The sequence below is a fragment of the Athene cunicularia genome (assembly GCF_003259725.1).
Source record: "Athene cunicularia isolate RWA chromosome 7 unlocalized genomic scaffold, athCun1 chr7_part1, whole genome shotgun sequence".
NCBI lineage: Eukaryota > Metazoa > Chordata > Aves > Strigiformes > Strigidae > Athene > Athene cunicularia.
This window is the reverse complement of record NW_020799107.1, coordinates 30,140,444-30,154,869: the sequence shown is the minus strand read 5'-3', so window position 1 is coordinate 30,154,869 and position 14,426 is coordinate 30,140,444. Positions and strand designations below refer to the sequence as shown.

At 38.1% G+C, this 14,426-nt stretch overlaps 1 protein-coding gene across 8 annotated transcripts in view; it reads left to right on the top strand.

The window, feature by feature from the left end:
- Positions 1 to 14,426, top strand: part of NCKAP5 (NCK associated protein 5) — a 384,106-nt gene that overhangs the window by 115,494 nt on the left and 254,186 nt on the right. For all 8 annotated transcript variants that reach the window (XM_026852923.1, XM_026852921.1, XM_026852922.1 and 5 more), the window contains one exon: positions 1,428 to 1,501. In XM_026852923.1, coding sequence (XP_026708724.1) covers positions 1,428 to 1,501 — 74 coding nt within the window. The remainder of the gene's footprint in view (positions 1 to 1,427; positions 1,502 to 14,426) is intronic.

Sequence of the window (14,426 nt, the reverse complement as noted above, 5' to 3'; positions counted from 1 at the left end):
GGAGCAGCATCTTACTCTTCCAGTCTGTGCCAGGAACCATTTCTTTGTGTCACAATAGCCTTTGAGGAACCACCCTCTCTCTCTCTCTCAATCAGAACCAGAAAATAATTATGGTGGGCAGAAACACCAAATTACTTAGAACAACTCCAGTCCTGAAAAATAAAAATGTACATTTATATACAAATCATGATCATTAAAATCAGCTAACATTTATCTTCACCTTGAGAAGACATGGTGATATACTGTCCCTGAGGTAGCTATCTCATATTCCTGGTCATGAAGATAAATGGCTCAGAGGAACCAACTGTTTTGCAACAAAAATCCATATTTGTACACAAAATAAATAATAATAGTAAAGAAACCACTCCTAATACAAAGAAACCCCCCACAAAATGGTTTTGTGATGGGTCCAAAGCTAAAACAGTGGAGCTATAAAAATGGAGCTTTTGTCTCCCAAAAGTGAAGATGGATTCTTTTTCTATATAGTACTCCTATACTTGTTATTTCCTGAAGTATGAGCTTTGAAACATATTTTTGCTTTGGTAAGATATTTCAGGAGAGTTACATTATTACTGATAGGCTTTCAGAATAATAGTAATGTGGCTGTGTTGGTACTGCTGTCATACAAATATATCATATTATATCACGTTATTCTGTGGGTTCATTCTGAAATATTTTATATAAATAACACTGAAGTTGCCTTCCTCCTGGAAATGAAGTGGTATATTTCTATTACTAACGTATTTCTCTGCTGAGAATAAACATCATCTCCTTGCATTGAGTTTAAAGAATAGGCTTCAATAAGAAAAAATCCGAATTGTTCATCTGATCATGATTATTTATCAGAAATTCTGTCTAGACACAAATACAGCAGCTTTCTTATAGCTGATATTGCAAGTTATAGCATCTGCAAAGATTGAACTGGAAAATGATATAGGATCCGAGTTATAGTTTCATTTTCAAATAGGGTGCCTGCTATAATATTTTTCATACCATCCATGAAATAAATATTTGAGTCAGATATTCAGTTCACTTTGATTTATACCTAAAGTAAACAAAATGTGCACCAAAACAGTGACTGCATTGTTGGGAAGTTATTTTTCAGTCTGGATCCAGAGAAGATAATTCTGTGCTCAGAATATGGATATGTATTTTTATGTACTCTAATTTATTTGTGCTTCTAGCATGTCGTCACTGCCTTTTGTCTTCCCTTCAAATAATCTCTGAAAAGTGTACGGAGCTACTGCCCTGTTCGCTTGGTATGAATCCAAATTTGGCTTTCACCTAGATTGCTACATCACTGTGATTTCTGCATACATGGGATAACCCTGGGTGCAAAATGAAACTGACTCTGACTGCCTTTTACTCCTAATTTTACATATGCTTTGAACACTGAGAAACTAATCTTTTAATCATTTTTCATTTAGGAATATATGGACTCAAACAAATACATAGAGCATTTGGTGACTCAGCTGGAAGAACAGCGCTGGAATTTATGGAGGCAAGTACTATGCACACACATATTTATTTATGTTGCTATTTTGGAAAAAATACCACACTCCTTAGTTTTCATTCTTGAGTTCAAATAAATGATTTGTTATTCAGTTTCTCCACTTTTTAATTCTTTGCGGACTAGCAAATCCTACCTAAGTGAAATAAGTAGGGCATCACACGCGAGTTGAATCTTGCCATTGCTAATCAGGGCAGTTACACACATGCACAGGTTTCCTCATGTTCAGTTTTCTAAGCACTGAATGCTAACTCTACTTCAGATTCTTTTAATTGGACTGAATTGAAGAAATGATCTTATATTCTTGTATGTAAGTGTTTTCACTGAATGGCACACAAACTGTAGCCAAATAAACAGCATAGCAGCATAAGAAGTTGAGAGTTTTGAAATGAAAATAAACACGTTTGTAAAATTTTGCAGTGCTGTTGATAGTCCAGATTTTCTATTTCTTCCCTGTTCATGTTGCTCAGTGCAGGCTTCCCAGACTTAACCCTGGTTTAAGCAAAGCAGTGATTTCCACATGCTAGTGTGCAGGTAGTGGGGGTTTCTACTCTGCTGTGCAGCAAATGTAATATCTGCACGAGCACTTCTGGAGATCTACCCAAACTCTGCATCCCTCTGGTAAGATGGCTACAAGACCTTGCAAACCTCCATGGATTTGGCTGGTCTAGTAAATGTCGTCTACACATGTGTGGAGGTTGTCAGCTCTCGCAAAAAGGGGCTCACCTCATTCCAGACATATTTTCCTCTTTACAACAGCAGTTTTATTACATATCATACTTCAGTGGTTTTGCTGCTGTGTTACTGTTGATGCCTTCATTAGGTAGGACGAGAGGTTCTGCATTATTTGTATCTCTCCAAAATGTATCAAACACCATTCATAACCATGATATAATGGCAAAAGTATTATAGGTTCTTTATTCTATTTCAGAAGTACTGTTCTCTAGCTGTTGTTTCAGGGCTGTTCTGATATGAAATGGTAAAGATTGTCAAGAAATTACTTAATCTTCAGAAGACTTGGAAGTCTCACACCCTTAATGATCTTATCTCTTGATCATCTTTATATAATTCTTCCAGACTTTTCACTTGTGTAGAATTGTTATTATCACAGCTGGTCTAAAAAGAGCTGCATGACAGCACACTGCAGTATTTGCTGGTACTTTGTATATTCCAAGTATTCAGTATCTATTTATTAACTACTCACTATTTCATTTTTTTTTTTATAGTTACCAGCTAAATTCTTATCTGGGATAACATTTAATACAGAGGAAATGGAATAATACCAGAGATGAAACTAATTCAAAATTCACAGCTATGTATTTTTTTAAATGCAATATTTAACTTTTTTTCTCTAAGTCATATGAGCAATGACAATCGTTATTAATACATAGTCAAATATAAAGTAATCTACAGGGAATAATTTAATCTTCATAGATTGAAACCTATTTCACCTTAGTTCTGATCAAGGAGGAAATAACAATCTGTCTGATTTTTCAGTTGAATGCCTCTCATGTACCAAAAAATGTAGCTTTGCACATGGCAGTACTAGTTGGTATGCATCTCACAAACTTCTTGACCTATAGGATATAAAGTACGATTACAGCATTTACAGCATACAGCATTTGTGATATGGACGTATTCTTATTTATAGGCAAAACTCAGAAGGTTTGTGTTTAATTCCTGCTTTCTTTTAAAAGTAGTCAAAATAATTGGCAAAAAAATTGAAGTTTACATTTAAGATTACAGAATTCAGGAGATTATTTTTGTAAGCATGAAGGTGATAACATCATACATGGATGACACTACTGTGGTTAAATATAAATTAATAATAAAAAATTAAAAGATTAAAAAGTCTTTGAAAAGTAGCAGGGATAGTGACTTTATTATGAACAGACATTCAGAAGTGTTCTGAAAATTCAGTGGTTTCGGAAAACTGAAGACATTAATTTATTTTTAATATTAATTTATTTTTAATATTATTTTTATGGGGTATTGGCATAAAAAGACTCAGAATGAGCCCTACAAGGTAAACCCTTCTGGTTTTGCCGATTTTCTTTGACACTTTGTTCCTCTCTTTTAAATCTCTAAGATGTTTCATGATGAGGATTATGCTAATAGCTCACACTACACAGGGGCAGTACTAGTCTGTCTATAGCCAGACAGATGTCCTAATAAATCAGCATAGCCCTCTTCTCAGACTTCATTATGCTCTTGATTTGTGACTACCACGATTTTAACCCAGTGGGTCACTGGGCCCTGAACCTGACATTGACCGATAACCCCTACTTTACTCTAGGCAAGCTAATAAAACAGACAGGCACAAATTCTGACCATTTAGCTCTTTCAGTGTTACTTACAGCCAGGACAGATTTATAGCGCCCGGGCTAAGACAGAGGAGACTAAAGCCGATGTCATGGTGCGCATATCAATTTTACATTTCCTTTACATTTCCACACGTACAATGGGAACCTAAAAGACATGTGGCGGCAAAAATTTCTTTTCATTTTAGAGGACAACTGTTTATACACAGCATTAGCATCTGCTGTGGAACATTTATTGCTGTAATTGCTGTCCCAGGAGAACTGACTACGGTTAGGTCATGTTTTATAGCTTTCTACTAAAACAGACCTCTAGCCCAGCCTCAGATGTTTCGTTCTTTAAAACCTTTACAATGAGTGATGGTACCTCACTAGTAGGTGGAGATGCCGAATTTTTTAACATAGTTTTGCTTATATGAACATTTAACAATAATTATTTTCACATGAAGAATGATGAAAATGATAGCATATTTGACTTGTCAGTGGCTCCCCTGTTTCTCAAGTTTGAACAAAATAAATTTATTCAACGTGAGACAAATTTGACCCCTGTCGATGTAAATCACCAACATTTAGCACAGGAGATGATGCACAATAGTGATCTCAGTGTATTAGCTTGAACCAGAACACTGGATTATTTTAGACTTCTCTGCCCTATCCTGTCTGGAAATAACTTTAAATAGGACAGAATTGGGTCAGGGGTGGAGGATCCCCCTGCAGTGTTGTTTCTCACGGAGCCATTTAATGCTCTATCTAATTCAGCTAATGTGTATTACTATTTATAATTCTTATGGTGGAATCACATGGACAATCAACATGGGAAGCAGAAATTTGCTCCTGCCGTCTTTGCTAATTGACCTTGACAGTAGATCATAATTTTTAAGTCTTGACACATAGATCAGTGACAGCAATTAACAGTAGAAAGAAATCATATTTCAGTATAGGATGCTTGCCTAAATATGCAAGGGTCAGACCCCGTTCTTAAGACCTTTAAAGGGCATCTTATTATTAGTGCTACTGGAACCAGCACCGAACCTTTAGTATGTCTTGGTGAAAGCAGGAGGATGTGCTGCATTTCAGACATGACCATCTCACAACAAATGAATGATGGATCAACCTTATTACCTTATTACAGTAATGAAAAACACAGAGGGGGAGGACCACAAATGTGAATGAGGACTGTGTGGCAATTCTCCAACGTTGTATTTTAAACAGAGTTTGTTAAATAGTTTTACTATACTTTCATCACCGGCATTAGCATGCTTCTATGCTCCTGGGTTTAATGCCTGTATACTAAAGAGGTGCCAAGTATTAAACAGGTTCTTTTTGCTGTAATCATGAACTTCCATTGGGAGACCATAATTGCTAACAAGCAAAATAGCTCTGCAAGAATTCTTAATGGTGAGCACAGATTAAAATAACAACTGCGATTAGCTTTAAACTGCTTGACTAGAAAAGGACTAATCTTAGGGGAATAAGTTGCACGGCAAACAAATTAAAAACCCTATGTATGATATCACAGTAATGAAGTCCATGAAAAAAACCCAGCTAAATAAGGTCATGCTCTGCACAAGTATCTTTTTCTTCTCAGAGGCTTTGACTGAGGGGAGTTAAGGTCAAAGCAGCCAGGTCTTGGGCCTGAAACCCCCTTTTAACCCTTTCTGGAAGTTCCTGATAACAAAAGCTGTCGCTGGTCTATGATGCTAATGTGAGTTATAGACTATATTTTGGAATGTAGTTGAAATTTGGAATCTTCCAAGATTATTGTTGTAGCACATGAGCAGCAGGCAGATATTGGTTTGATTTGTTTTGGTTTGTTTGGGTTTGGTTTGGTTTGGTTTGGTTTGTAAGATAGTGAAGTTTCCTTCTTCTTTGCTTCTTGATCCATGTGTCTTGTCACACCATCTTGGCAATGGATAAAGCCAGGGAAAAGGTGTTTTGTGCTATTAGTCACTAACACCTGCCTCTCATCTCTTTCTGTGTTTTGCTTTGCTGTTTTTTTGGGGGGGTGGTTGTTTTTTTGGTGTTTTTGCTATACCTCCACAACACTGCAGGATATAGCAGTGGATATCTATGATGAAATTGTAAATTCCATGAAAACACTGATGTGTTCCTTTCGGTTTCCTTACTGTTTGGAGGTGAGGCTGGCCAGGGCAAAGCAGAACTGAGTTTAGCAAGTAGGAGTTGCTCAGTCACCACAGGTAGTTAGATGTTTCCCACTAATGTTGTAACATCATATATGTCTCTCTAAAGCTGAGACTTCTGGTCTGTGGCTTTGCGTGTGAAAAAAATCACACCAAAATTTAGATAAAAAAACATATAAATCTACCAAGTTGTATAACAGAGTTCACAATACTGCTTCAGATAAGCATTTCTACCAAGGATTAATGTTTGAATATGTGCGTTAAGATACCAATTAAAAATATATCTGATTTTTGGCCAAATGTGCTTTTCTTCAGTTGAGTGTAAATTTGGATGGTTCAGTGAGCAGTGCAGATGTAGTTACAGGCCACAAAAAGCACTGCCATTGTATTATCTGTGAATGAAAACCGCTCGCTTCCTTTGACTCCCCAGTACAATGACTATCTCACACCACCGTTGTTAAAGATACTTTTTCATGACTGAACTGGGTGAGAGTAATGTGAATAATGAGTATATAGAAAAGCAAGTGTTTTACTGTTTGCCTTATAAATCATATTTTCAATAGGATCACAGAAAAATAAGAGAGAATAGGTAAAAGATTACAAATGAACCTTATGGACTACATAAGTCCACTATAAATACTAAAATTGTAACCAAGAGAAAAGACTGGATAGCTGCTTGAACACTTGTTGCAGTTGAAGTAATAGCAGTGCATATTTAAGTGAATATAATTTATCCTAATGTTCAAATCAAGAGTGATCACTACCTTACAGAAGGTTACACCTGTTCAATTTTTATCAGTTCCACTAATTAATCATACAAAATAATTGTCCCTAACTTATTAAAGTTGATAGTCATTTTATGTGTAACTCTTTACGAGATGAATAAGTAAATCTCCTAAAACAGTGAGTCATTTTAACTCTAATAGGGGATATTTTTGTGGAGTATTTACCAAAGTGACTTAAAATTAAGCTCAACTTGATGTGCTGTAGTATATAAGAAATAGGACCTGGGTTGATTCATAACAAGTATTAATTTTAAAGAATATGACTCAGCCTATTTCCTTTAATCAAAGAGAACTCCCATTAAAACTGCCAATTGGTGCTGCATGAGTCAGGAGTGAAGTGTCAAGCCTCAGTTACTGAAGTGATTACATAAAGGATTTGGAACCAACTATCAGAATAGAAAATAATTTCGATACAAGCAAATATCTCTGTATCTATGCTAAACTACTCAGATTTTAAAACTGCAGGTAAAAGAGGGAAAAGTATTCTTTAAAAAGTAACTTCATATGGTCACGTTTATAAAATTAAATAAATTAACCAATGTTAAATTTTAAAATGTTAATAACATTCTGTAATTAATTAGGGATTGGGGTTATTTTTTGCACAGATGTATGCCTGTCATAATAGTGAGAGTGTCAGAGCCATGAATTGATTTGTTTCTCCCAAATGAAAAAATAGAAGGCCTTGAGCAAAATATATTCTTTAGATATATTTGGTAGAATAAGGATCACAAATGTTCCCTACCAAGTTGAAAGGAAAAAAACTCCAGCAGGGAAGTATGTGGAAGGTCTATTTGACATATGGATGTTTGTTAAAAGCTAAATGCATGAACAGCCCAGAGTAAATTAGATCCTCATTTGTATGCTGGGAAATGAAATGTATAATCTTGGCATGGTTCTCCATTTGTTTTAGATTTTTTTTTATAAGAACAACTCTTTTGTGTATGCAGATATACATATTACTGTAGTGGCTATTTAGAGTTAGGAAAAAAAAATGCTCTGATCTGGTTTTATCTGAAGCTAAGTGTAAGTGGCAGGTTTTTTGACTGAGTCTCCCGAAGTGCAGACTTTGGTTGAGGTGGCAGGCACTGGGCACACCGCAGAGGCACTGTGCAGCTGCTGCATCGCTGCATGGAGGAAACACAGAAAGGACCAGCCATGTGGGGAAACGTCAGACCTCCTCCTCACCTGAAATGGTACCCCACTTTCCAGATACAAAACCAAATAACAGATCAACATAACCATCTACAAGAAATTAATACACATCTTTGTGTATTAATTCTGTTGTCAGTGCTCAGAGATTATCTAGTCCTTTTCAAAAAATCAAACATTTCCGAATGGAAACTGTCTGTAGTCTCTTTTAATTATTTGGTGTTGAATTTAGTCTCCCATTAATGTCTAGGCACAGCCACACTTATTCATGTTGAATCATATTTCACTCCTCAGATAATTCCAATTATTTTACTGGAATTATTCACAGAGCAAAGAATAATTGCTATGAGTAACAGTGACATTGCCATGAAGTCTTCTCTAACACTGAACAACCGTACCTTTACACGGAGCCTCTGTTTCCTATTTGGCAGAGGAAAACCCATGGATTTACATCAAGGCAACAAATGAGAATTTGGGCTCTTATAAAAACAGGATGTCAAAATGTATTATAGAAAGGAGTAGGGCACAGACACAGGCTGTGAGATGAGGTTTTAGGTGGGGTGGTGGGTTTAAAGGAGAAATGTAGAATTATGAATTTGTTGTTTTTAAAGGAATGGTACGTCACTGATCTGTTTCACTAATGAAGTCTACAAACAGGGCAGTGCTGATGGCAGATGTAGAAGAGGCCAGTGAGAAAATGTATATGAAGTCATGCAAGTCGGGTTAGCACCTTTCCCTGTAAATCAGTTTCACTCATGAAAGAGAAGTTAAATAATCAAGTTTAGCATTTCTATTTCATTCTGTAATGCTCAACCATTTTTATTGTTTTTAAATTACATTAAAGCAAGACTTTAAGACCCCAAGTGAGAACAGGGCCTCATTGTTCCACACAAAGTGAGAAATGGTTTTCATCTCCTCAGCCCCAAGGATGAAACAAGAAATAACATAATTCCCTTTTTACAGAGAAAACCAGTTGTAAATATACTAAGTAATGGAGCTTGTACAAGAGATCTGTCTAAGCTGGAGAGAAGACCTGTCTTTGGAAGTGTCCTTTCCAACTCCTGTCCTTGTCCCGTTCCACTCCACAGTATAAAACCTCTTTTGGGGGATGGCAAGGGCAAGAGGGAGAGAGGAGATCTATGCTGTTCTCCTGAGGCAGTTTATTTTAAAGTATATTGGTGTTGCTGTGCTGGTACAGTGGGTTTTAATATAAAGAAAACCATGGATGTAGGTATTTGTGTCATCTGGCTGGGCCTATGACAGGACAAATACCGCTAGACTTGAAAGCACGACACCTGTACAGCCAAAATACTGCTGTGACATCACCTCTTCCTGCTATTTCATGTTAAGCATGAGCTGGTCTATCCTATTATCTTCCTGCTCTCTGCTGCAACAGCCAGCACCTCCCTCCAGGCTTTGTGTGCACCTGACAGCTGAAGCTGCAGATGGACTGGAGTGTATTTGCAGAAGTGGAGCTTAGATCTGTAGCTAGCCTTATCCAGGAGGCTCACCTGATCTGTTTAGCTCTAACACTGACTGTAATCAGGCTGGAAGAGCCTGGGGAGGTACTTCAGAGCTTTCTGAAAGTTTGGTTTAGTTCTGGAGGATTTGGCTGGCTTCCTGTTTACACACATTTCAGGAGATCCATGGTGCTCTTCCTATCAGTTCTGTTTGTTCTATTTATGTTAAAAAATTACTTTTTCCATTGCTTTATTTGTTAATAAAGCGGCATAAATATGCCTATAACAACCCGTATTGTGGGATATGGCCCATTCACACATATTATTTTTTTTTTTTAATCGGGAGTAAATTCCAACATACTCTGCTGTAGGGAAAATATAATGCATTTATAGCATAAACCTGTATAAACATTATTGTAAAGGGTTCCACTAGGGACAAGGTTTCAAATATAAGGCAGCATTCATCAGATATTAAAGACCTGAGCGTATTTTTTTCCTACTTAATTCAGCATAGCTCAGAATCTGCACTCCTGCTTATGCAGATATTCCCCTGAGAATTCAAAAAATGAGTAAAAGTTTGCAAAATACAGACCTTTTATTTTTATTACCCCTTGATTAGCTAAGCAGAGTCTAGAAAGTGTAACTTAAATAAGCAAAAAATAGAAAACCTAGATTAATCTCTAGCAAATGCTTAGCAGGAAGGAGATACCAGCTTTTGCAGGATATTTAGAGTGCTGTAATGTATGTAGCACCTTTACAGATGGCAGAGGGATAACCCTGTCTGCTTCCACACGCTGCCAGAACCAGCACAAGCTTGTACAGCCCAGTACTTGAGGAGGTTTGATGCTAGTCTGATGCTACCTCTCAAATTCTTCCCGGTTCAGTTCCCAATAATGCCATAATAAATCCAGTATTGTTTTTCATTCAGCAGATTCTTAGTCCTATACCAGGCAAGTCAAGGGCCTCCTAAGCCCTTTCAAGAGCAACAAGTACGTATGGCATGGTTCCTGTAAGGTTTCCTGTATTTTTGTGATCTTCACTCTTCCCGGTTGGGGAAGAGAGATCAAATGCAAAGGAAGTACTTATCTTCCTTCAGAGCCCTGGTAGAGATCAGTCCAGAAACACAGATCAAAAGGTGTAAGCACTCACTCACAATCCTTCTTCTCCTTTTCTCTAATAACACTGTTATAAATGCCTGAAAAAAAGTGGCCAAATGCTGCCCCTCTCCCAGTGACAGTAACGTCAGGATTTCTTTTCACTTGTGTTGTGAAACGTGGCAATGTGCAAATGGCAGCACTTGACCCTTTCTTCAGCCAATTCAAAAGATACTCAGACTTCCCATGAAGGATCTAAATTCTAAATTTCCACTGACATCAAGATAAAACCTTTACAGAATCCTTTTTTTAGGCTGAACATAACCATCAGCAGCAGGAGCTGATGGTAACAGATGTCAGCACAAGGCAGCAGCCAGACTGCGAGTCCTCCTGTAGTCCTGCTTACCAGTCTGTACTGGGAAATACCAACATGGTTATTAGGGACCAGTTTGTTCTGGAACCTCTCCTTGAGCAACTGATCTGTGATTTTTTCTGCCAGCACAGGGTGCTCAGTGAGTGTCCCCGACAGCTACTATTGCACAGATTTTTGTGTAATAGCCTGGCCTGGCAGTTTTCCCAGACGTGCAGGCAATTGTCCTGATATTTGAATTGAAATCCCCAAAAGGGCAGCGCTGCCTCAGGTCTCACTGAACAGTGTCCTGTGTCAGGCTGAAAGAGCAACTGTTTCTATAAATGACGTCAGTACATGCAATTTCTACCCTACTCATGTTTAACAGAGTTTTGGAACGCTGCTAGTGTTAAGTGCTAGTAACGTTCTGTTAAAATATCTGAAAATCTAGCATTACATCACCTATGCACAGCTTCACTCCTATGTAAGTAAATAAATCACTAAAAGGACAGGAAGTGAGTTAATAACGACATTTCTGGAGGTTTCTTTCCCCACGATTTTTAAGTATGAAATTTCTCTATGAAGAACAGACCCTCTTGAAGATTACACGGTTATTTTGGTGTTATTGATTACTGTGCAAATCGGTTGCTTCTGACCTGTCAGCATACCTGTTCTTTCCCAAGTATCTCCCATTTGGAGGAGCTACAGAATGTAACAGTGAGTAGAGGTAAATCACCTCCACACGCACATTATGCCAGTCGAGAACCAGAAGTCCGTTTAAGAAGCATCTTTCCCTTCAACAGTAGCTTGATGTTTATGAGAAAATGACAGAATTCCTGTACTGGTCGCTTATTGCATTTGTTAGTGCCAACTATTAGGTTTCTATATTTTAAACTACGGCTACCATTAATGTATTGATAATCTACTTCATTTTAGTGTTTTGGACTATAAGCATTGCATTTTTAGTATCACTTCAAAGCAATGGTAAGCAAAGTCATGAATTTTGTTTGAAGACTAGTGTATTATCTTGTAAATGTCTATGCTAGATAAAACTGCACAAGCCTAGGGACAAGAAATAATGATTTGGAACATGTACTTATTGCTGTGTATGAAACTGAGATACTATTAATCTTAAAGAGACATAGAACAGTATCTCAGCTGTCAGGAGCAGTACAGCTCGATATCCACAAAAAATACTTCCAAGTTGTAATTATAGCTTTAAATTGTAGATAAATACTGGTTCTTTTTAATCCTAAATCCCTTCTAGTTACAGAGTAGGAGAACAATTCCATTGCTCTTGATTCTAGTGTAAGCTCCAGCCTGAAAATAATTAAAGAACTGGTAATAAGTTTTTTCATTGCTGTAGTCTGGGTTAATCTAGCATATCCGGTGGAATCATACAATGATTTCACTAGGAATTTGGGAAAGGAGAATTGTGGAAAGATAGATGTGGTCTTTAAGTAAAAGCTTTCTATGCAATAATTTACAGTTAGATTTGTTGACTAGACTAGAACAGTATTTTAAGATTTACACTACCACACCTAGGAAGAGATAGTAATTATGCTGGTGATTTTACTGCTTCTTGAATACTAGTTGCAGTTCTGGTCTCCCACTTCAGAAAAGGTGCAACAGAACTGGAAAAGTTCAGAGGAGGGCAGAAAAGGTTAATCAGAAGCGCGAGATGGTTTTCATTGATGGAACAACTAGGACTTGAGTCTGAAAAAGCAGTAATTTAAGCAGGGGAATAACAGAGCTAAAAACATGAGTAGCAAGGAGAGGAGCAGATTCCCCACTGCTTCTTTCAGTGCAAGAAATACAGGGCACCGGATGAAACCAACAGGTGGCCCATTGAAAAAAACAAACAAAAGCAAGAGATATTTCATGTAATCAAGGTACAGAGCATCTGCAACAGGGTATCACAGATATTAGAAGTGTGCATGGGTTCAGATGGAGACTGGACAAAGTCATGGAAGAAATCCCGTGAGATGTGCTAAAGACAGAGAGGACAAGCTTGGCTCAGGATGTCCCCGAGCTGCCAAGTAGCTGGAGAGTAGAAGTGTTCTATCTTTTGCTGGATAACTGGGTTTTGCTACTGAAGAGCAATGATACGGAGCTACACAGACCTTTTGGGCAGATCCAGTGTAGCCACTCGTATGTTTACCCAAGTCTCAAAAACCATTTAGCCTTTTCAGTTTCAATCACTAATTATGAAGGAATCTGGACAGGCAATTTAGGTTGATTCTGCAAGCAAAAGGCATTATAATGTCATTACATTTTATTGGCATATTATTATTTCTATTTAAACAGAAAATTAACATATTTTAAACTCAGTAATTAAAAGTAGCTCTTAGGAGAGTTGCTCAAGGTGTTTCCCTGCACAACAAAGCAATTAAACACGTCAGTAGACATTACTTCAGTGCTATGTGACTGCTACAGGACCATGGTTTAAATGATGAAACCATGTTCGAATGGGGAGTAAGAATCTATTTGGAGAATCCAAATTCTACTGGATTTGGAGACTCTGACCTTTTAGCTGCCATTCCGCTTAGTTCCCTTCTCATGCTTCTTTGCAGCTTTCTGTCAGAGTTTTGTAGTATTTAAGAACATCACCAGATCATCTACTGTGATTTGCAGCGTAGTATGGGCTTTACACTTCACCCGATCACACTGAATGAAACCCACGAACTGTGAGCAGCCCAGGACTATAGATCAGCCCTCATGGAATTGAGCCGTTGTGTCTCCTCAGGAGAGACCAAGGTGCCTGTAAGCTGCTATCCCGAAAAGGACATTTTAAGTTTGACAGACTGAAGTACTTTTGCAGGTTCCCCTTCTACAGTGGAAGAAGGAATTCCCAACCTGGAAGAAAAACTGAATTAACAGACCTGGCAACCAGTTTATTTGACACCGCAGTCATGTATTTGGCTGCAAAGCCTGTTCTCTGTACTGCCACAGGAAGAGGTTCCTTCTGCAAAATGCACTCTTCAGCTACCGCCAATCTGTTAAGTAAAATCTGAGCATTATTTCTGGTAGTATATTTAATTCTAATTATTTATTCATTCTTGAGAGTGTATCGTTCCTCTGATCAGAGATCTTCGAATTAAAAATCCAGAAAAACTCCTGCCACCTTCATTTTTGAAGCTTTATTTCTCCAGTACTTCTTGTTGTCTCTGATCCTCAGATACAGCTCTGGCCTTTAATTCCTGTCTCGGCATAATGAATCACTCTGCACCCTGTGATTCCTGGGCTCTTGAACTCCGCTGGGCACTCCAGCGTGCCCTGCCACCTCTCCTTTGCAGCATCCCAGGTTTTCTCACTTTGCTTCCAAGACCTCTCTCACACTTTCTCTAATTAAACCAGAAAATCCTGCCTGAGCTCTTGCTTGCCCTACACTTCGGTTCTCTTCCATGTATTGTGCCTGCAGATAACCGGATCACGCCCCGGTGTGATCTATTGTAACCGGGCAAAATCTTTTACTGGCCGGTTTTCGACGACCAGATGAGAAAGCTTTCAGTGATTATTCAGAATCGGTTTTCCACGCGGGTTTATTAAAAGCGTGCCGCGCACACCTGCCAGCCCCCCTCCACCTGAAGCCTCTTCCCGCCGGGCCCCGGGCGCCCCCC